Source organism: Ptiloglossa arizonensis, chromosome 12 (assembly GCF_051014685.1).
Source record: "Ptiloglossa arizonensis isolate GNS036 chromosome 12, iyPtiAriz1_principal, whole genome shotgun sequence".
Classification (NCBI taxonomy): Eukaryota; Metazoa; Arthropoda; class Insecta; order Hymenoptera; family Colletidae; genus Ptiloglossa; species Ptiloglossa arizonensis.
Genome location: NC_135059.1, coordinates 878,685 through 901,594, shown reverse-complemented (window position 1 = coordinate 901,594; position 22,910 = coordinate 878,685). Strand labels below are relative to the sequence as shown.

Below are 22,910 nucleotides of genomic sequence, written 5' to 3'. Positions count from 1 at the left end.
AATTGTACAATAGATATCAAATATTTTTCCTCTCCATGTACATTTTTATGAATTCGATCATTCACTGTGATCTGAAAATGCAAAATCAATAAAATAGAACAACCGTAATATTAATGGTTTATTAATATTAATAATGATTTGTGCAAAATATATCAACATTAAATTATTATCTCGAGTAATAAAATTGCCTGTACATTCACTTTTGATACACGGACATACACTTTTAAAATTAGCAATTTCTTGATAAAATACACTATCATTAATAGTCACAAGTAGTCGAACATCGGAAGACCGCGTCTCTCCTTTCTTTCTTCAGTTTTTGATAAGATACACAGGTTAATGTACAACTACGGTATATTGCATAACTGAGCGGCACAATGTACTTGTGTGCGTGTGTGAATGTGTATGTGTAATAGCATCTTTTCAAAATTATACGCATTAACAAAGACGCCAAGACTTCAACGAAATTTGTATAATTAAGAATGTATTCAACTGCTTTATACATATATTATTATCCGTCAATATATTTTATACCTTACTCTGCCTGAATATCTTCATGAATGCCGACAGAATTGATGCAACAAAATTGATTCGTGTTTCCGGATATAGCAACGACTGCACGCAGTTTAAATATTACAAGGAAATTATTTTCTTTTATTACCACGCACAAACGTTTGTTCAGTTACTATGTTTCTTACGATAGTTTTACGAACAGAGAATTTAACATTGAAAATATCGATAATATAAAAAAATCGTATTTTTGTCAATTTCATATGTATATGTAAATACAAGTGTGTGTACGCGTGCACGTGCGCGCACACACATATCATTTATAGCGATATACAAATAAAAGTGAATCAGTAAAAAATAGATACTTATAATAATAAGAATAACATAAAATTACAACTCGAGCTATGTACCTCGTGCATGGTGAATCAATACCTTTTTCTATTAACACCGCACTTCAATGTTGTCATTACTTTTGCACTGTACAGGAACACCACTATAATATTTTACAATTTTTACCAAATAGCCTAAAGATCAAGTAAAAAATAAGGCCTAATGTTTATTCCCGTTTCATGTGTATATACATACTTATGCACTCAATTATCGTACATCCATACATACATGCACATACATACGCACAAGCAGGTATTTATACATACAGTCTATGTATAATGAATTTTAAGAGAAGAGAGACTTCGAATCGTAATCGTATCGTTCGTAAGAAAATAAGAGAAGTAAGTTATTAAAAACTTCGAACGGAAAATATTTTATATACATATATATAAAATATTTCGTATAATGGTTTTTAAAATTATTAGAAAAATTACAAAAACTGTTGCATGGATGCGACTCAAAAGGACTTCTTAAAATCTTTTATCAATTAGGGAAACTATACTATAGTTTTAGCCAATTTATTTTTATCCATTCATAGTTGCATTCTATTAATCGTTTAAATTTTTACTGTTACAATTTGCTACAAATAAAGGCACAAACCTGTGTAATAGAACGTATGTAACGTGTAATAGAAAGTATGCTTGAGTTTGAATATTTTTAACTGATAACAATATTTAATATCTCAATAAAAATCATGTATATCTATCAAAATACGATGCTGATTGAAATAAAATTGGCTAAATCTGCTTTGCACTTACAAACGACAGTTATATTAAGATAGAATATTTCTTCTAAATTGTTTAAGATTACATAAAGTATCAAAAGTTTTATTTTAACTTTACTCTCTTATGTAAAACCCTACTTGAAGGATCTCTATCTAATGTGATGGAAAAGTAATCGTCGCGACAAAAAAAATATTACGTTTAAATATCTTATATTACCTAATCACAAGCTTATCTTTAATACATTTGGAAATATCGCGCGTTTCAATCATGTTCCGTTTTTACCGTTCAATTCGACACTTTAATATCTTACATTCGAAAAACTTTGTAAACTGTTACATAAATAACAATTTAACGGATCAGCGATATTTCCACCTGCGTCATATTAATCACTCATGTACAATAAAAAAAAAAACAAATTTTGTATAAGTCGAATGCAATCAATGTAGTACACAATGTATAAACGATTTGTTATATTCCTCTTCGTTCACGATGAACTTCATCGGCAAAATAAGACGTTCTTTATTAGTTCATGCGAGGAACGTAGGTCTTAATTTTACCTTCAATTGTAATAACCTTCTCTTAATTAATTATTAACAAATAGAATCCGCGAATACGAAATTATCGAAACGAGCTCTCAGTAATAATCATATATTCTCAAAGAATAGTAAAGAAATCATAAGAGATGTAAAATTATACACATGGTTCCGTTAAAAGGTCGGATTGTAAGCGTTCTACTCGATAACGATTGTATTGTCGGTAAGGTGATCTGGTTTGGTCATTATCTGTGATCACTCGTGTTTTATGAGGAATTAAATTTTCGTAACGCCCCATTAACCAATCCTGGCATAACCGATGTTGAATATCGGCTACGTTTTTAGACGCCCAAGATGAAAGCCACTGATGGAACTTCGAGTTCAAATGTTTCGTTACAGCTGGATGACACTGTCACAAAAGAAATGATGATATAAATATTTAAAATTAAACTAAAAGTATTTAATATTGTTAGGACCAAATAAATAGTTACAATTGTAAGACATACCTCTCTGGCACGGCTGAATGAATTTTGTTTATAAAGGAATGCTTCCTTACTAGCAACATAAAGCATTTGGTAACTGTTAGGATTAAATCTGCATTGTGTTTCATCAGAATTGATAATGTCAGATGTATCTCCGGAATCTGCTAATCGTAAACCAGGAGGCCGTTTCAAAAGTGCATCTACAGAATCCAGTGTTTTCTCTTTATCGGTTGAGCTAGAAGGGAAAATTTAGTTATTAACAGAATTTATTAACAAAAAAAGGAATAAGATATTATCAAGAAGTATTCAAATAATAATAATAATAATGATGGTGATGATGATGATGATGATGATGATGATGATGATGATGATGATGATGATGATGATGATGATGATGATGATGATGATGATGATGATGATGATGATGATGGTGATGGTGATGGTGATGGTGATGGTGATGGTGATGGTGATGGTGATGGTGATGGTGATGGTGATGGTGATGGTGATGGTGATGGTGATGGTGATGGTGATGGTGATGGTGATGGTGATGGTGATGGTGATGGTGATGGTGATGGTGATGGTGATGGTGATGGTGATGGTGATGGTGATGGTGATGGTGATGGTGATGGTGGTGGTGGTGGTGGTGGTGGTGGTTGTGGTGATGATGATGATAATGATAATGATAATGATGGTGATGACGATGATGCTGTTGCTGATGCCGATGATGATAATATTATATACAAGTGTAATAAAAAATACTTACTCTGCACCTTTCTCAGGATGATTAGCATTAGGCATGGATGCTGACATCATTCTTGCAGCCCTTTTCCTCCATTGTCTAACATTACGATATAGAAATACGGGTTTACGTCCTGCCAAGATTCTGCCTAAAGAACTCCAACCATTCCCATCCATCTACAACAATCATTTTATGTTAATTTTTCTAAAAGGTAGACTTTGGAGATGTATATATTCGTATCTAAGTCTTAATAACATTATTCATTTCACTACTGTATGTAATTAGTACTAACAATAACTTTAACATACTTAATGTAAGTGTTCTTATTACACAACTGTAAAATAATTTATTACAATATTGTGCACGTTGCCTTTTATACTTTTATGCATCATTTCATGCTTTTCTTGAAGTAATAAAATTAAACAAATTTAAAAATAAAGAGCAATGAAGTTCAGAAATAAATTACAAAAAAAGTCTAAATACAATATGTTGCTCTTCTACTTGGGCAACTAAATTTTTGTAAAATTATACTTTTAAAGGAAAAATCACTTCAAAATGAAAAATAATAATTATTCCTGTTTGGTCCTATTATCTTCGTTTTTCTGTATTCATTGATGTTTTCTGTTTTTTAATAAGTTACTTGCCATTATGTGATTGTCATTACACGCTGACACATACTTAATCACATACATATCAATGAAGTTGTATTCTATAAATAAAATGTACCAATAATTAACTCGGAGAAATGTGGATAGGTCAAAAGGATGCGTTTTAAAGATGAATATAAAATGTTAATATTTATGCAGGGAATTTTATGCACAAAAAGCAATAATCAGAAGTATGTCATATTCAGAATATTTGCAACAAAACCGACTACCTATTGTTTTATCATTTCTTGTCATATTATTGATACTATATAAGTAATTGTTATTAAATAATAGAACATATTTAATAGCGAAATATTCTAAGCTATTAAAAAATGAATAAAAATTGTACATATTAGAATTATAAATTGAATATAGAATTACACATTATTAATTATAAATTGAATAATGATTAACCCTTTTTATTAACATTTACTAAAAGCTGTAATAACAAGTACAACTGTATTTAATTCCAGTACCAATAATATTTGGCAATAATAAAACATTTTGTCTATCAAGTTATAAGAATAAAATTAATACAAAGCATAAGATGAAGTGAAAAAAAAACGTGATTAAAATAATATTTCCAGTTCAATTTACGATACATCTACATTCACAGATGATAAATGAACTTGTGGAGTGAGAGCATAACAAAAGAGACAAAGTATTAACATAATTTTAGTTAAACTATTCAACAATTTTAAGCTATGAGCTTTGCTATTTTAAAATACAGATGTGTTAGAAAAGAGATATATTACTCTTAATATTTTTCACCCTTCAATAAGTGGCACACATGATATAAATTTGAAATAATAAGCAGAACAAATCGAAGCTAAATGAGAAAATATCTAAAATAAAAGTCAGATGAGGATAAACAAAAATTTCAACATCTGAATTAAATGTTTATGAATATCAAGTATTTAAATACAGTGTTAAAAATATTTTTTTTTGAAAACAATATGCGTAAATTGGAGAATCAAAGTAATAAATTTAGTGGTACAAAATGATGTTAGACAATAATGTTTAAAAGCATTGTTCATGTATTTCAATATCTCTCTTCTATACAATATTATTGTTATCTATTATTATATGTATATTCGTTTCATATACAGATTACAGTTACAAAATATATATATATATGTATATATGTATATATATGTATATATATATATATATGTCTTATATATATATAGAGTTTAAAATTCACTGCGTAAAGTGAAAACGGAGATATGAGCTTATAACAATCACATAAAATCTGTCTGCACATACGATCTCATAGTCTCAATGAAACTATATTACAAATGTCACAGTAACGTTTAAATCAGATTATTTGTGGCAACAACTACATATATGTATATTGTTAAATTAATTAAATTTGTGCCACGTTGTCTAATAAAAACGTATTGAACTGTTAAACAAACGAAAAATATATAAATACACGTACGTAATACGTGTAAACTCTCTCTATATATGTATATAGCGCTTAAAATTCCGTGATGCAGAACCTTGTCAGAAAATGCATGTTTACATTTTGTACAAAATACGAAGATATTTTCAATGAGGAAACAACATTGCAAAACTGCATCTGAAAATCCACTCTCGTCACAAAAGTATGTATACTGTACAAAACACTATGGCAGAGGAAACTAACAGTACCTGTTGCCCATAAAACGTACAAAACATATATCTTGACATCAAACAATAAAACTAGTAAAGAATTACTAGCATTTTGTTAAAAAGAAATCCTAGTGCGTCTTTTAAACATGATAAAGTTAAAAGCATATTAACTATGGAACTGATAAGCTTGTCGAAACCTAGAAAAAAACAAAGAAAGATCATTTGATCCGAATTACTATTCAAATGTCAAATTGAACTCAATGCGAACAAATGATTAAAGTATTGAAAGATAACAATTCTTATTACTGCATTGTGAAATTATTAATACTTCCAACAGAATTGTAGTATTTTCAAGGAAAGAATATAATTACACAAATGAAAATTCATTAGAGTACCGAAAGGACCTCCTTGTGCAAAAACAATAGCAGCAACCGGGAGAGCTAAAACTGTGAAACCTTTGGCAAATATTCGATCAGGGGATATCAACGCTTCATACTGTTACGTTCTTCGATCGAAGCTGCATATTAATTAAAAGATACAAGTGACTTTCTATTTACATGCTACACCATATAATCTTTGCTTCACTACTTATATATTAATATATACACAGCAAAGAATTATCATACACACGTATTTCACAATGGCGCAACAGTTAAGCCAGGAACACACTTGGTCCACGCCATGATACACTATTTCCAGTTTAAATTCAAGCTAGAACCAATGCATACTGTATTTTGTTACGTGTAACAGCATGACATATCAAACCACATTCTTCAAATCAATAAATTTGGTCTCAAGAATGTAATATGACATGTTGCATCGATAGCTAGCTTTATAGTTCAAAGTGCTCTAAACAGGCTTCAGTCCTAGCATTAAGATTCATTGTTGACCATTTCAAGGAGTAATCTCTAATGTCTAAAAAATACACAATTTCAATGTTTCGTTAACGTACCCTAATTTAAAGATAGGGACGAGAAATTTTCCATGCTTCTTTCATTAATTTCCACACGGGACCTTAACAGGTATCCTTCAGATGTCTTTGAAAAACACCCAAAATATTATGTGTCGTATTCTGCATCTTCTCTTCATATTCGTTTTTTGACAGTTATTCCGGCATGTTAGAGGTTTTGCAGTGACAAATTTTTAAGTTGGAGTAAGACGAGTGACAGAATATGCCACGATACTGCACGACGTGAGGTGGCGTGGAAGTAATGTGTTCACGAGTCAATATCCATATTTCCTTTCCAAAGGCTTCACTAATCTTTGAATATGATAGCGAATGGTGGAATTTTACAAGTTAGTGATGCACACTACCAGTCGACCTAAGTTGTGTATCAAAACATATGTACAAATTTATATCAAATATTTACATTCTTTAAATTCTATTTCATTTATAAATTCTAGGAATTACGATCTTATCTAATATAATAATAGTAAGATGAAAATGAAATAAACAGTAAGAATTGACCAATATCAAATGTTATGTTTTAAGCTAACATTTTACATTCGTTATGGCACTACTTGGATGACTTCATTTGTGTATGCCGTGTCTCCTTCCTGTTTTGTACATTTGCAAATGTGTCACATGTTCGTCACTATCTTTCATCCCACAATTACACTTTGCTGTAATTATTTAGCTTTCTGTTTCTATAGAAACGTGAAGTGGGCAATTGCAAAGACAGTACGATAATGGACAATACGTTAATGTATACATGAAATTTTCCTTGTTTATTTCGTTGACCCAATTTTTTTAATGTCTGATGACAAATTCACAGAAAATTATATTTTTAACATAAAAGTAAACCATTTTTAATGAATTAAATAATTCTAAATTTTACAAGCTTTCAAAGCTTATATACTCTTATACAATTATTTATAAAAATCACTTCAAACAAAAACATAGAACGAACAGAAACGTTATTAGATAACCATGAAATGAATAAATATAAAGTTAAAACAAAATTAAAAAAACAAAATATAGAATTTTCTACGCGTGAATTTTGATATCGTGCACTTTCTTTCATATTATGAAGAGTATTAAATACTTTCAAACCTAAACTCATAAAACTCTTGAATAAAAGAAGATATCACATAGAAAAGAAAACCTTGAAGAATAATAACATGAAATAATATGTCAAACCAAAAGTTATTCACATGATAAAAAACGAGGAAGCAAAGCAATTACAGAAAATCGATAAATAACATTATCAATAATATAGCACGTTTGTAAATATCTATTAACAATCTTCTGCGTTTGAGATTTGAAAAAATTGCTATTCAGATATCGTTGTCCTATTTTAAATTGATAGTTAGAATATAGAAATATAATTTCTCACATAACGACTAATGGTGTTATTGCAATAACACCAAAAGTATGGGCGAATATGTATAGAATAAAGAATGGGGATTCGTTTTGTAGTGCATTATGCAAAGTTATACTTAATTTACAGCACCACATTGGACGCACTGAGATGGAAATCATATCTCTCTTATCTCTTTAAATATTATGAAAATAAATATATGACCTTCCGTTATCTTTTTTTTGCGTTTAAAAGAATATTAGTTCATTCTACTTATGTATATAAAGTTCTGCGATTTCTATGCAACGACAAATATGAACCAGTGCTCTGACCCCATTCGAATAATAAAGCGTCGGTGATAGCAGATCATATATGACCATTTAGCTTCCTCGCATTAGCAAATAACCGATATATATATACATATACATATATATACATACACACACACGTACACATACATATTTTATATATATATATATATTTACACATATACATATATTAAATATATATACATATATACATACATATATATATATATATATATATATATATATATATATATATATACATAAATAATGTGTGTGTTGTGTGTGGGTGTGTCGCATTACACACACATGCTGCAACGTTTGTACCTAAAATATTTTCTACTTTTAAGGAAGTCAACAAAGATTCTCTTGAAGACTCGTTTCTGGAAAAGTGCCTGACTGCGATTAAAACGTTTACGCACGAATACCTCTGCATTAATATAATCACACGAAATAATAGAAGAAAGTTTTTTAAAACTTTCATTCTTTGGGACACTAGTTGTACACTAAATGGCAACAGTACAACTCCAATCACAGACATCAAATACGAATGAACGTAAACTGCAACGTTGGCAATGATTATGAAAAGGGATGTGGATCCTATACCTTCTTGCTAATGTCAGTGTTCTTGCGCTTTCTGCCCCTCCCCCCCCTTGCTGCCTGGTCGTTACTCACTGGATGATTGGTTGTTGGCTCATTGTCTGTTAAGGTAGGGGTGTCTTTCGGGCTAGTCTGTCCAGCTGGAGCAGAAAACCTCTCAACATATGTAGACCATTTTTCAGACACTGTAACTCCTTCCCTTTCTCTTTCCCTACAACTGTTGTCCATCGCCTCATCACCCTCCGTATCCAATAATTCCATTGTCATTTTGCAGTCCTTTTTATACTGTAACAATGCAAAATTACACGTTATAACATTATTTTTATAATTTATTAAAAAAACATTTTCTATTCATAGTCATGTCTATGTTATAACGATGGCTATAATTGAATAATATATTATGAATGTAATCCTAGATTTTATAATCTGAGTTTGTATAATATATTAAATTCAAAATCTCTTAGATCAGGTTAAAGCAACTAACATTCGTATTTATAAATTTATTATTCACACAGGACTTCCATTCTGAAAAAGAGGGTAATATTTAATACTTACTATGTATATTTTAAAACAGTTTTCATCCGCCATAGCTTTCTCAGCTTTGCGTTGATACGCCATTTCTGCACCAAGTCTCATATATGCAGTAGCACATAAACCACCCGCACCACTACTTTCTTTTGGTTGACGCTGTTCTCGTTGAAACAGTTCCATACATTGCTGGCATATGGGATCCGAAACTAAATGCTGCAACTGAACGTATTATATATTTAATTAAGAACTAACCTCTATCATAATGTCATATCAAGCAGTAGTTCTAAACAAATTCTGAAATATTGATACACATATACTTACTTGCCTCACAGCGTACGTTACAACCTTATCTAACGTGAAGGCAATATACGCATGAATGCCGAACATTTCTCGTAAGGTATCTTCGTATGCCGTACTTTCCATATTACCATCTAGGACATTTTTAACCATATCCAAAAATGCAGGATAATAGTCCTCAATTTCAATTTCATCTACATCAGACACACGGTCATGTTAAGTTGCAATAAAATACATTTCTTATTATGTTGGTTGCATACACAAAACGATAGTTCTTTTACTTACTTTTAGGTTTTAATCTTAAAGCAACGGCCGTACTCTCTTTGCGCTGCTGCTTGTATCGTGACTCCTCTTCTGCAAGGGCGACAGCCCTTTCATACATTTTTGTCAACCTTTCACACAAGATGTGATGTAACCTCAAGAAAAGGTACCAATTGTTACTCCCCATAAAAAGCGTGTATGCTTCTTCAGGGTCGTTTGACAAAGCATGGATAGGTACTTTTACATCGGGTTCAGTTTTAATCGACGTGGAAGACGGAATCGGAGATACCGGCGCCTTATTCCTATTTGCTTGAAGACCACCACCCAACGGAGAGGTATTCATTGTTACTGTTTGAGAATTGCTACACGCTGCTACATTCAACTCTTCTTTTTCATCTGTCATGATAATGTGAATTATATATATCAACGTTTCTTTACAACGCACAATTACAACTTACAACGTTAATCAATTGTTACATTTTTCTTACCATCTTCGTCCCTTTCATCGTCACTAAGTTCTTGGCGTGGATGAAAAAAAAGGTCAGGTATAAAATGCTTCAATAAAAGCTTTATTCGTTGTTTATCTTCTTTGTGGATAGCTGTTTGACGTTTCACGTGATGAATAAGAAGATTAGCTGCATCATCTAGAACAGATTTATCTTTATAGGGTAATATAAGGTGTGGACCGCTATTGTTTTGGCCGTCACCATTGCCATCATCCACTTGTTCGTGTCTCTGCAAAATGAATAGGTATTTAATAAGAAGAAAATAAAATATATGTACGAAAAAAAAGAACGTTACAAACCTCATCGTACAATGTTTCGATCTCATTAAATAAACTTTTGGACCTTAGTGCTTTCACGTCATTTTGCTTAAAGTTGATACCCTGATGATCTAGGGACTTTAAGTAATATTTCTCATTTTGTTCTCTCCAAATTTTATTAAAGCCTTTTTGCGCCTCCCGCCACTCTTCCTCTTTACTTTTTAGTCGTCGCAGAACCACCGGTACTGCTACTACAGGATTCTTCTTAAGACCGTCTATAATGTCAGCAGCCTTATCGCCGTATATCCTCTTCAGGGCTCTTTGATGAATTGTAGGAGAACAACCACCGAGACAATCGTCAAGTTTGAATTTTTGAAGTTCCTCTTGACTCATTCTACTCATTTTCTTGTGAACACCTTCAAGAACTCTAATAGTTGACGCATTTGTTTCTATCACACCATCCAATTCGAATCGTTCATCCTCACAGCGATAAATGAACTCTTCGTATTGAGTTTTTCTAAAATTTAAATTCAATGATAAAATCTCATATGCAAAAGGATCACAAATGTTATATAACAATTTGAAAAATACAAACCTTGATGTCACGAATGTACTGTCTTCTGACCAAGTTGGAAATGAAACCCACGTATCATTAAGAACTTCTTTACACAACTGCGTTCTTCCTGTACACTTTGGTTGAACGTATGACTTTGGTAACGCGCAATATGACGCTCCTAGACGTTTACATGCTGTATAATCGATTTCCATGGCCAAATCGCCTTGAGGTCGCTCTTGATGACTTCGTACAACATTATTTGGTAGTGCTTCAACATTTAAATTACTTCCTGTGTTTGTTGCAGCGGTAGTAGAAGAGTCGGGTAAGTGACCTAGGAAATCCTTAAACCAACGTAAAAGCTCCGGAAAGCGACCGAGAAATGGCGTTATTAACTGCACCAATTCAGATTTGGACACTATCTCTTGATTGAAAAGAACCAAGCACCTCAGAAAATTTTCATAAACTTCCTGAGATCTCAGTGCTTTGCGTACCTAAAAAAAAATACATTTACATTTGTAATATTCTCTGTAACTAAAACTTTTCATTTTTGCAATTAATTTTTTTTTTTAATACTATAATTAAGTAAATGATTTAAGAAAACCTCTTTATTTAATATTATAATAATTCTGAATTCAAAATGCTAACCTTGTCAAAGAAAGCATAATCGTTTAAACTGCCGTATTTTCCAGCTTCTGCTATAGTAACGCATTCACGCATAGAGGACACTTTATGTTTCTTCAAGGGGGGTGGACCGTGTTGTATATGATGAGAATTTCCGGCCGTTACCGAAGGTGTGAACGATGGACTTCTTTTTAATTGCCCTGTACTGTGGCCAATTTTCTGCACACTATTAATATCTCGTACGCCAGATCTGTCACGTTCTCGTTCACGATCTCTGTGATCGCGACTTTCACGTTCTATTGTACCAGTGCTGCTTGACTCTCGTAATTCTCTCGAAATATTTCCCGAATTGTTATAAGGTGCCTTAGGTCCCAATGGTTTCTTAACAATTGTTGTATGATCGTTAACTGTAGCAGTCTTGTTACTCTGAAACATAACAGACTAATACCAATCAGAATTCGCTGATATAAATGTACATTTCGAGAGACATTAAAGAACTAAATTTTTTATTTCTTTATATTGTTGATGTTCGATATATGTGACTCACCAGTGAGCTCTGTTGATTAGTGGCATCTGGCAAAAATTGTCCAAATTCAGCAAGCAAATCTTCTTGATTTTCAAACAACTTTGCAACTTGACTGTAAACTTCTGCTTCTGTTAGGTGCTTTGCTCCGCCAGTTGCACCAGATCCACTTGTGCCACCCATATGTCCAGATTCTTTTAAATTCCGTTGTTCTTTTTGATAAGTATGTAAAATTTCTAAAAATCTTTTATACTTGTCTGGTTGACCTTGGAATCGATTCTATAATTTAGGAAAATTGAGATAATGAAAGGTTTTATCTTTTATCATGCTGTATAATTTCTTAATTAGATATAAACCTTGATTTTATTAACATAATTAATTGCATGGTTAAATTCCACTGGTTGACTCTGTTGAGTTTGCCCACTAGTTGGTATGCCATCTTGTGCTTGACTTAATGCTTGACTTACAGCCTGAGCTTGCGCTGCACTAACATGCGAATTATTGTATGTCTGCACTGGTGGTGGTGATGGTGCATGTACTGTTAAACTATTGTTGGAAATATTGTTTGCCAAAGAATGATGTATATTCCCAGATCTGGTTTTAAATAAAACGATCCATTAATTATTAACTTATTTGATAAAAGAACTAAAAAATAATTATACCTTACCCATGCATTATTTGTAAAACGGGAGGTGCTTTTGCTGGTTGTGTTGGTGGACTTGCAACAGGAGGCGAACCAACATTTACTGTACAATGGTGTTGTGATAAAGTAGCAGTATGCGTTGCTGTTGGACTTGGCATACTAACTGACACTTGAAATGCGTATCCTTGCTCGTTTGCCTGTACTTCTATTTTATATCCCGGTGGAAGAAATGTGTTGAAACCAACAATAAGTTCAGGATGTCCTTTGAATAAATGACTCACTCGTGTTATGACTCCTGGAGTATCTATGCTTTGTGACTTAAACTCTTTCATAATGTCTAAGAAGTCATTATACACCTACAAATAAGTACATAATACAATTACCACAATATTGTTTAATGAAATAAACTCAAAATATCATGCTGTACAAATTATTTTAAATGTACCTGTGGTTGGTCACTAAATTTGTACTTGACTTGATCTAAGTAAGACAACGCATCTTCTACTTTTAATCTCTGAAACTGCTGGGATCCACTTCCACCACCTAGGCTTGTGCCTGGTGGGGTTGAAGCTAGTGGTGTTACATTCCCAGAATGGACCTATAAGTGGAACAAGAAAACCTTTACGCAACATCTTTTACAGTTGATTAAAAATATAAAATCTCATTAACTTTATATATATACCTTTACACAACTATAAAAGTATTATATAAAGTTTAAAAGGTTTCAATATATATGTAACATGAACCTTATGCCTTATTGTTGGTTGTTGCTGGCTATGAACTTGACTTTGTGTTCCTGGTGTAGGTTGTTGAGAACCCATACTATGGTTATTCCCACCACCTATCCCACTATGCAATCCTCCACCAGTATTTACACTGCTACTGCTACATGTAGAAGTAAGTCCGGCAGATCCACTTCCCTAAAACAAATATGTAAGAGTTGCAAAATATCTTAACGCAATTATTAAACAATTTTAAATGACATTTCCATATGTATAAATTTGTGTAGAGCATAAAATATTTAAGACTACAAACAGATATCAAATTATTAAAAAACAAAAAAAAAACAACAAAAATTCAAAAACACCTTTCAAATATAAAAATACTTTAAGTAAGATGATTATTTTTTCTCGTTAAATAGATCGATAAAGTATAAATGTTTGAACAACGATATAAATACTCTATGTTTACTTTACAAATTTTGTATAAAATCGTGCAAATTACATCACACGGAAACAAATTTATTAATGCGGTAATTATAAAAACGTAACGCGCGGACGTTTAATTCAATAAATCGCTTTTAAGCGGATTAATTCTATTTGCTTTCGCATCAGTTGTATGTATATTTATACTTTATGAAAAACAATTATGAACAATTTTGAAAAAAATAATAATATATTTATTAAAAAAGTTTTAATATTTAAAAAATAACAAACATTGAGAAACAGAAAAATGATGTTTTAGTTGGTTTTCCTACTCATCGCTGTTGTTATTATAACGCAGATAACGCACCTTAATGGGGGACGGAGCCGCGGTCGGCACAACAATTGCTCCAGTGTATTGCTGTTGAGCTTGGGCAGTTCCAAATTGTATACTTCCCGGCATTTCTTTCGAAGTAACTGATCGAACTGCTTGGCCAGGTACAACAACGCCTATTCCACTGCTTGAATGGTACTCCAAACCACCTCCTCCGCCACCTAAGCCACTTCCTGCACTCACTGACGAGTGCTTTAATGTTGCTGCTGCTGGTGATGCTACCTCGTCCAGCCCGCGAACGCGTTTCATCGCAGATCACATTGGAAATGCTACGAATCGAGATACGGTGTCGCTCAGACACATATTTCACGTGATATTCTTATAATGTTTAACCCTTCGGTCACTGTGGACGCTTATAAGCACTCAATCTGTACAGTGCGTGCGGTGAACGCCTATAGGCGTTAGATGAATATAACTGACTACGAGACTTCTGCACACTACGTACGTTAAGCGCTCAAGCATAACACCGAAAGAGTTAACATTAAATTTATGTGAAATAACCGTCACCTGCCATGCAGTCGTAAACAATGAGCTTTGCAATATCGTTCTTGGTATGTTTGGCGCGCCACAAGCAGACGGAGGAAGAGCTCGTACAGCTTCGAAAGTGTTCAGTATTGTTTCGTTTACGGTGATAAAATGACGCGATCGACGATGCATCCGCAATACACGAGCCAACGCGTACATAAATACGTTCTCAAGCGTGCCGAAATGTAATCTTAAACTATACTCGATACCCTCTTGCAAATAGATTTTAATTTACTGGGAACTGTTCTGTAATTTTGAAAGCACCGCGCCGAGAACTCCGTGTGACAGCACACGCAACGAAACCGAAGCAGCAGGAGCACTTTCCCGTAACTTCATACGTAGAAGAAACTTTCTGTCTAAAACGATGCAACAAAGAATGCAAAAATCGACTAAAAGGTACAAATTTATCATTATTTCTGTGAAAGAAAATGGTAAAATTATAAATTCCCTTGTATTTCGTTCGATTCGAACACTTCTCGATGCTACCGTATTCCACAAAATTAATTCTGTACTTCGATATATAATATCTCATTAAAAATATATTATTCAATATTGTAATTTAATTTTGATCAATTTAAAGTAATTCTGACTGTGATTTCACGCTCAATTATAAAGTTAAAAATAATTGAATTACTAATAGCTGCAATTACTATATATATTGCATAATATTAAACAATTAAAATACACGTGGTTAGTTTTTTTAATTTACGTGGATGTAAAATGTAATTATAAGAATTAAATAAGAAGCTAAATACATCCAAATTTTTAAGAAAATTAGCTACTAATGTTTGAGATAATATAACCTCACATAAAAGATGCTGCATATTATATACAATCATAAGCACATATAAATTTGGAAAAAATCAAACTTTCTTTTAAAAACATTAACAATTATTAATATGGATGAGTACATACTGAAAATGTAATACATTTTTCTTCCACTAATTATTTATCATTCTTGCATATCTTCGCTTCCTATATTGTCATATGCATTCTTTTATATGTTGTGCTTTTCAAGGTTTTTTTTGTTTAAGTAAATGAAACCATAGCGTACAAAAATCTGAGCAATAAGAAAATTTAACATTTGCTTAAAAGGTAACATACAATTAGACATATAAAAACTGGTTCTTAATTTTATATGCGTTATCATTCAATGTTCAATTTTGCTTATATATGCGATATAGAAATGTTCTTATAAGATTATTTATGCTTACACAGAAACAGATTTCATTGTTGTTATGTATTATTTGACTCTATACACATATTGATTAATTTTATCTTCATAAATAGATGTAACTACAAAGAAAATATGTTCTACTAATATTTATTTCTATAGTTGGAGTTACAGGAATATAACTAGGAATGCTTTACTTGTTACCCTATGTTTAATCACAAATACTAAAGATCTCATACAACTTTTAGAATGATTTTCTCACAAGGTTTACCATATTATCATGAAAATAAGAAACAAAGTGTAGCAATGAATAACATACCAGAAAGTTTCTAATATGAATCGATTAGAGCAATATGTTAGAAAACTATTACTACAAATTACTTGTATATGATTGAAATCAAAGGTAATGTATCTCTTTGATCAGAATGGTACTAAGTTAAAAGGGACAGAAATTATATTATTGAAAGGAAATTGCTGTGTAATTTAAAAATGTGTTATAGAAATAATTATAATATATTACTCCTACATCCACATAGCCTATTTATATCTATATAATAATTTATAACAATTTTGTATGAATATAAAAATATGATTGAATGGAGAAAAGGAAAAGAACGTAGCAAAAACATTAGGTTAATATATACAACATATTTCTTTTAAATTTTGTATTACAACAGCAACTATATAATACCAAAGCGTTAATTGTTATATGCCATTTTAAAGATGAAAGACTTATAATATTTATGCACTCATTTTCAAGAGATCCCTAATTTGGCACTTAGTATTTTCTACTTTATAATAGAAGAAATCAATTGTATGACTTTCCTTTACAAATTCAAATTGAACAGTAATGTTGTTATAAAGAATAAGCTAAATCAATGTTTGGGGAAGAATATATTAACGCAATAACTCAATGTTAGTTCTGAAAATTCATAATGAGAGAACGTATTATTAACAGTCGAAGTACGTAGAAGATCAAGGAAAGTCGTAAATAATAACATCCGAATAATATTTAGCCCCCAGAATTTCTGACATTTGTCAAAACTGAAATAACGTAACTAATGCACCGTTGAAAAAAATTCAAAAAGTTACACGAATACTTTAGAATAAATACATGAAGTTTTAAAAGAGGCTACATGTCTTTGATGTTTGTTTGAAGAAACCACATTTCATATGTAGCAAACCTAATATAAGAGGTGTACATACCAATTTCCATCTGAAAAGAAGTTGAACGTCCTGGCACCACTGAATTTCGAGGGAAGTTGTCCAGAAGCAAGTGGTCGAGGTGAAATGGTCGATTGCGACGAAAGTTGTGCTCTTCCACAAGGAGATACGGCTGTCGGTGGAATTTCTTTCTTCGGAAAATTTCGATCGCGGTATCGGCTTCGCGAGGGGAATTTCGCTGAGACAGAGAGACGAAATAGAGCCGGTAAAGCCAGCTGCACGGACGCGTACAGGCCGTCCCGTGAAGTCGTCGAAGCGAGGTTTGTCAGTGTTGCACGTTTCCAAACACTTCCCGGCCCTCGACGTTACGCAATATTCCACGTAAATACATAACACATTTTCCTGAGAGCTCCAGTGAAAATATTCGTCCTGCGGTGCTCCTTTTACAAAGGAGCCACCTCGAGTACTCGAAGCACTTAAACCACCTTTTCCCGTCGTAATCGGTCTTTTCCAGTCGTATAACTGACTTTCCGCACAAAAGCTTTGGCTCCGTTGTTTTTTCACGACCAAAAAATCGACGAAGCCTTAACGGGCCGGTCGGTCTGGTCGCGACAGGAATTCACTATGCTCTCTCGGATCTCCCTCTTAGAACCATCGAAATCTCGTCGTGTGAGTAAACAAACTTAGTAAAATGCACATTTTCGCGAGTACTTCAATGGATTACCGCACTTTTTTAAAGAAAAAAAGGCAAATGCAAAAGGCATACTCGCACTCTCGAGGTACAAGGCAAACTATTGGATTTTGTATGGCAAACAAGGAACTGACTGGTCGTATAGCGGGATGAGGAAGGTGGAGGGGATCGCGCAGGACCGTATTCATCCGCTAAGCGTCTCTGTTACCAACCACACGGGTACCTCCTGCAAAGCGTACGTGCCACACACAGGTCTTGCGAGACTTCTCTTCGAACTTTCATTAATTGTGCATCGATTATTCTTCAATACTTTTTCCACGTCTTCTTTGATAAAGGCATTCCACTCACTTTTAAGTAACTTAAGGTACTCGGAATCACTCGGAATGTAATTGCTACGGCAAAGTCGTCTTTGAAAGCATTAACATGACAATCATGCACGCGTGAATTTGTTAAAATCGTATTTTTCTACGACTATCACTTGACCACGCTTTCCAATCGACTAGTAACAGTTTAATTTTCATAGAATTTCAGCAAGTTCAGTATTTCGATTGATTGAGATTTGTATATTTTTTATTTATTTTATCGACTTTTTTTAAAGTAAACATTGTCGTAATAACTCGTGTTTGTTATGCGAAACGAGTTAACATTTACGATAAAGTGTTCTTTAAAAAAAAAGCAGTTAATATCTATAGATATAAATACTTTGGAAAAAAGAGCAGACGAACAGTCTCGAATAACGTACCGCTGAAGTTTCGGTCGAGCACTTCTGCGCGACATGAACATTTCATAAGTCACGTTAATAGTTATAGAGCAATTAATAACTATAAATCCTCACACTTTATGAGTTTTATTTGCTTCGACAGTATTGTAGTTCTCACTGCATATGGAATTTTAATTACGCAGTACAATACTGCGATTTAACACAGACCGAGCGAAACACATAATTTTGTATAAACTAGGATAATAGCACAAAATATTTTGTGTAAATGGTGTGGAATAGTGAAAAAAGAAAAATAACATACGATCCGAAGAGCGTGATATATACAAAATCACTTAAAACACTATTTTAAAAAGTTGTTTTCATCGTAATTTCGTTCATTTGAATTTTGATAGAAATACCTTTTTTAAACAAGTCCGAGTGTTGCAATAATTTACACAAAGGAGCTACTAGTAGGTATTTTCGAAAAAACGTCGTATCACGTCGATGAAATTGGAGAATTGCATAGTGCCTAATGTGTCGATGGTGAATACAGCCCTGAAAATTGTGGCGGCGAAGCCGCCAAGAGGCGCGCGCAGTCCACGAAATATCCAAGCGTTTCCCCGCGGCCGACATGTTCGCGCGGCCAACAGCTGTTCCGAAAGGCGAGCGAACTCCCCATCGTAATCTGGGTCATGGAAACTGCGCAAAATGGGTTGCACTTGCACCAAAAACGCGCATTTCTTCAAAAACCGGCGGATTGCCTCGGGAATTTCGCCTAATCCTATGGACGGAACTAGCACGCGGTACGTTGCTGTCCACACTATAAATTGCCATTCGAAATATGCAACCTCCTCCGAGCAGCCGTTGCATATCTGTCAACGTGCTTGACTGGTTCCCGACGAGAGAGCCGTGCGTGGATTGGCCGAGGATTTTCGGACATCGACCTACGCGCGAGCCTCGAAACGTGCTAATCACAGAATGCGTATAAGATAATATTTCGTCGAATATCCTACGTATCCGCGTGAAAAACCCCGTCTAATGTCTTTCGCTTAGTATTTCTCCCGCGGAATCTTTTATCGAACCGTCCCGAATGATTTTTTCATTAACGCTGTACGAAGTCGGGCACAGCCCACGTGAAACGTAATCAGTATCTACTAAATATCTACATATACGACACCACGTGATTGATTTCGTACTTTCTTTTAACCTTTATAACATTTGTAAATTTGTAAGTTCTTTCAGAAATGCTACTATCACAGTATACACGTCTAACAATCGATACACGACGATTAAAATTAAATCGATGTTAAGCAAACAATAAATTTGAATTTTGTAAGAAACATGGTATATAATTGTTCTGTGACGTCTCGAGCAGTTTAAGTCGATTAACGCCAAAATCTTTTTTGTTTGAAAATTGTTATTAGTAAAATCATTTTTCAGCAACTGTAGAACCAATGAAGAAAACATTTATGGATCAATCTAAAATACTTTCTTAATTTCCACACCATATAAATAAATAATAAAATAATTTCTTTACGAATAATATTGTTATTTCGAATATGAAAATAATAAAATATGATTAAATTCACTTTCAACGATGATTATTTATCTAAATGTATTAACTTTAGTAAATTAACTTTAGTATTTATAAAATATTGTTTTTTATTATACGAATACATGATTGATGGGTCAAATAAATATACTAATTTATATTTTATGCATTTATTTTATAGAGTCTTTATTGTACCTTTTTACACTGACAAACTTCATCTGAATCAAGATGATATAGGTTTTGCTAGAACTGAGTCAGATAAAATATATTCTACTAATTAAAAATTCGATAATATACAGTGTGACAAATTAATTAGACCAGAAATGTTTAAAAAAGTTATTGTAGGTATATCTGGTGGAGTTGATAGTGCTGTAGCAGCACTTATGTTAAAAAAAAAAGGTAATTTAAATGTATCCAAAAATTTAGTATTACATATTAATTAATATTAGTGTCAAAATATTAAGAATAGAATTATCAAAGGATTCAATGTTATTGGAGTATTTATGAAAAATTGGGATATTGCTGATGAAACGGGAAAATGTGTGGTTCAAAAGGATTATGAACACGCACAATGGGTGTGTGATAAATTAAAAATTCCTCTTATAGAAGTTAATTTTGTAAAAGAATATTGGAATCATGTGTTCAGGTATTTATCTTTATACATTTTCTTTTAAGATTAGTATTTTATTGTTCTTGTTTTATCTAGCTACATGATAGAGTACTATGAGAAAGGGAATACACCAAATCCTGATATTTTATGTAACAAGTATATTAAATTCGATAAATTTTATCATTTTGCACGTACCGAGCTTCAAGCAGATGCTATTGCGACTGGGCACTATGTCAAAACCAGTTTTGGTCCATATCTTGAAAATTTCAAATCAAATACTAGTAAGTATGATTTTTCTTTAAATACGTACATTATTTATACATGTTTCAAACCTGTAAATATGATTTGTAACATTATTTTTAATATATTTTAGATGTTCGTTTATTTAAGGCAGAAGACAAGAAGAAGGATCAAACATTTTTCTTGAGTCAAATACCTCAGGAATCATTAAGATACTCTATGTTCCCTCTTGGAAACTATTTGAAAAGTAATGTTAAGCAAATTGCCCAGGAAGCTGGTTTACAATTAGTCGCTAATAAAAAGGAAAGCATGGGTATATGTTTTGTGGGAAAGCGAAATTTTCAAACTTTCATATCCGAGGTATATAATAACTTCAAATACGTGTCGTTAACCTGATTGTATACTACTTCTTTTGCAACATTTGTAGTACATAAGTGACAAACCTGGAGACTTTATAGACTTTGTTAGTGGTCGAGTAATTGGGAAACATTTGGGATTCCATTATTGGACCATAGGTCAGAGAACCAAACTTCCGTCTATTTCAAATGCGTACTTTGTATACAAAAAGCAAAACTCAACGAACAACATACTTGTAGTACGTAAGAAAAAATTAAGCATATCAATTCGTTATTAGGTTACTATTATTTATTAATGTTTGTAGGTATCGGGAACAAATCATCCAGCACTGTATTCAAATTTAGTGGTAACAGATACTCCTTTTTGGATATCAGAAAAACCAGAACAACTTAGTAGTTACACCAGATTATTAACTTGCGACTTTTGCTTTCAACATATAGATTCTCCAATACCTTGTTTGATTCACCAAACATTAAATAATCAGTTAGTAATTCAAATTAGTCAACCCTTAAGAGCACTTACACCAGGACAGGTACAGTTTCGTTGTATGTTAATTATTTTAGATTACTTTGTTGTAGTATTTAATAACTAATAATACTTATTATTGCTTCAGTTTGCTGTTTTATATAACGGTGAAGAGTGTTTAGGTAGTGCCATGATTTTAAACCTTGGCCCATCATATTATTCTCTCAATCGAGAAGTGAAAATAAAAGATTTACAAGAATGTGATAAAAATGAGGGTGAAATTGCACATGCAACCATGTAATGTATGATATTCTACGGTAACATATTGTAAATATATACTTTATTAAAATTTTTTTTGGTAAAAAATAAAGTATCCTAGAAAATTATGGTATAATTTTTATTCATTGTATTCCTAAAAATATAATCACGTTTGAATATTTTTTCCCTTACTTTATTTATATCTTTCAAGAATTAAAATCAAACTTTCTTCTGTATTTTAGTGTATGTTTATATTGGAATAAGCTCTATGCAGTATTATTTATCACTTGCACGTTCATTTAAATATCTCATACGAACCGATTCATCAATTGATTGCATGTGATTGAATTAAATCTTATAGTACATTAAAACAATAAGGTACAATTTTAACCGTATTTGAATTAAATTATGTACCAAAAATATTATAATTGTTCATTAAATATGGTCTATGAGTAACTATCGAATGTACCAAAAAACAATGGACTATCAGTAACCTGAACTTAGAACTTAAAGACTTTTCACTTTCACGACCGAGTGCTTGGTTAAAATGTTTTGTCGTAGGAACGAAGAAGTAAAATCATTTTGGTGATACAATTGT

At 32.5% G+C, this 22,910-nt stretch overlaps 3 protein-coding genes across 12 annotated transcripts; 1 reads left to right on the top strand and 2 right to left on the bottom strand.

The window, feature by feature from the left end:
• Positions 1 to 105: 105 nt before the first annotated feature.
• On the bottom strand, positions 106 to 17,614 carry Sin3a (SIN3 transcription regulator family member A). Of its 3 annotated transcripts, none has more exons than XM_076324826.1 (18): positions 17,482 to 17,614; positions 14,553 to 14,845; positions 13,787 to 13,960; positions 13,486 to 13,638; positions 13,065 to 13,396; positions 12,754 to 12,991; positions 12,422 to 12,676; positions 11,899 to 12,315; positions 11,293 to 11,744; positions 10,740 to 11,214; positions 10,423 to 10,669; positions 9,959 to 10,330; positions 9,698 to 9,867; positions 9,401 to 9,595; positions 8,852 to 9,130; positions 3,404 to 3,555; positions 2,665 to 2,875; positions 106 to 2,567 (listed from the first exon to the last, which is right to left on the bottom strand). In XM_076324826.1, the coding sequence occupies exons 2-18, from the start codon at positions 14,823 to 14,825 to the stop codon at positions 2,316 to 2,318; spliced, it is 4,647 nt and encodes a 1,548-aa protein (XP_076180941.1). In that variant the 5' UTR covers positions 14,826 to 14,845; positions 17,482 to 17,614; the 3' UTR covers positions 106 to 2,315. The 3 variants fall into 3 exon arrangements, with proteins under 3 accessions (XP_076180941.1, XP_076180943.1, XP_076180942.1); XM_076324828.1 differs by having other exon boundaries at positions 8,921 to 9,130; XM_076324827.1 differs by having other exon boundaries at positions 11,899 to 12,300.
• Positions 17,615 to 17,653: 39 nt separating this feature from the next.
• Positions 17,654 to 19,944, bottom strand: LOC143153522 (uncharacterized). The gene is made up of 2 exons (XM_076324840.1): positions 19,250 to 19,944; positions 17,654 to 18,522 (listed from the first exon to the last, which is right to left on the bottom strand). Exons 1-2 carry the CDS (start codon positions 19,461 to 19,463, stop codon positions 18,434 to 18,436), a joined length of 303 nt encoding a protein of 100 aa, XP_076180955.1. The 5' UTR covers positions 19,464 to 19,944; the 3' UTR covers positions 17,654 to 18,433.
• Positions 18,854 to 22,440, top strand: LOC143153519 (mitochondrial tRNA-specific 2-thiouridylase 1). Of its 8 annotated transcripts, none has more exons than XM_076324830.1 (8): positions 18,854 to 19,633; positions 20,719 to 20,781; positions 20,863 to 21,028; positions 21,089 to 21,273; positions 21,366 to 21,592; positions 21,660 to 21,827; positions 21,894 to 22,121; positions 22,203 to 22,440. In XM_076324830.1, the coding sequence occupies exons 1-8, from the start codon at positions 19,462 to 19,464 to the stop codon at positions 22,353 to 22,355; spliced, it is 1,362 nt and encodes a 453-aa protein (XP_076180945.1). In that variant the 5' UTR covers positions 18,854 to 19,461; the 3' UTR covers positions 22,356 to 22,440. The 8 variants fall into 8 exon arrangements, with proteins under 8 accessions (XP_076180945.1, XP_076180950.1, XP_076180948.1 ...); XM_076324835.1 differs by having other exon boundaries at positions 19,491 to 20,058; XM_076324833.1 differs by having other exon boundaries at positions 19,491 to 20,058; positions 20,564 to 20,781.
• Positions 22,441 to 22,910: the final 470 nt, after the last annotated feature.

Coding starts and splice junctions, on each gene's coding strand:
- Sin3a (XM_076324826.1), bottom strand. CDS start 14,825: ATGAAACGCGTTCGCGGGCTGGACGAGGTAGCATCACCAGCAGCAGCA. Junction 11,745..11,898: donor ATTATGCTTTCTTTGACAAG/GTTAGCATTTTG, acceptor ATTTTTTTTTAG/GTACGCAAAGCACTGAGATC. Junction 10,331..10,422: donor CGATGAAAGGGACGAAGATG/GTAAGAAAAATG, acceptor TTATCATGACAG/ATGAAAAAGAAGAGTTGAAT.
- LOC143153519 (XM_076324830.1), top strand. CDS start 19,462: ATGTTCGCGCGGCCAACAGCTGTTCCGAAAGGCGAGCGAACTCCCCAT. Junction 19,634..20,718: donor ATGGACGGAACTAGCACGCG/GTACGTTGCTGT, acceptor TGTTTAAAAAAG/TTATTGTAGGTATATCTGGT. Junction 22,122..22,202: donor GAGCACTTACACCAGGACAG/GTACAGTTTCGT, acceptor TTATTGCTTCAG/TTTGCTGTTTTATATAACGG.
- LOC143153522 (XM_076324840.1), bottom strand. CDS start 19,463: ATGTCGGCCGCGGGGAAACGCTTGGATATTTCGTGGACTGCGCGCGCC. Junction 18,523..19,249: donor CTCGGACTTGTTTAAAAAAG/GTATTTCTATCA, acceptor ACTTTGCCGTAG/CAATTACATTCCGAGTGATT.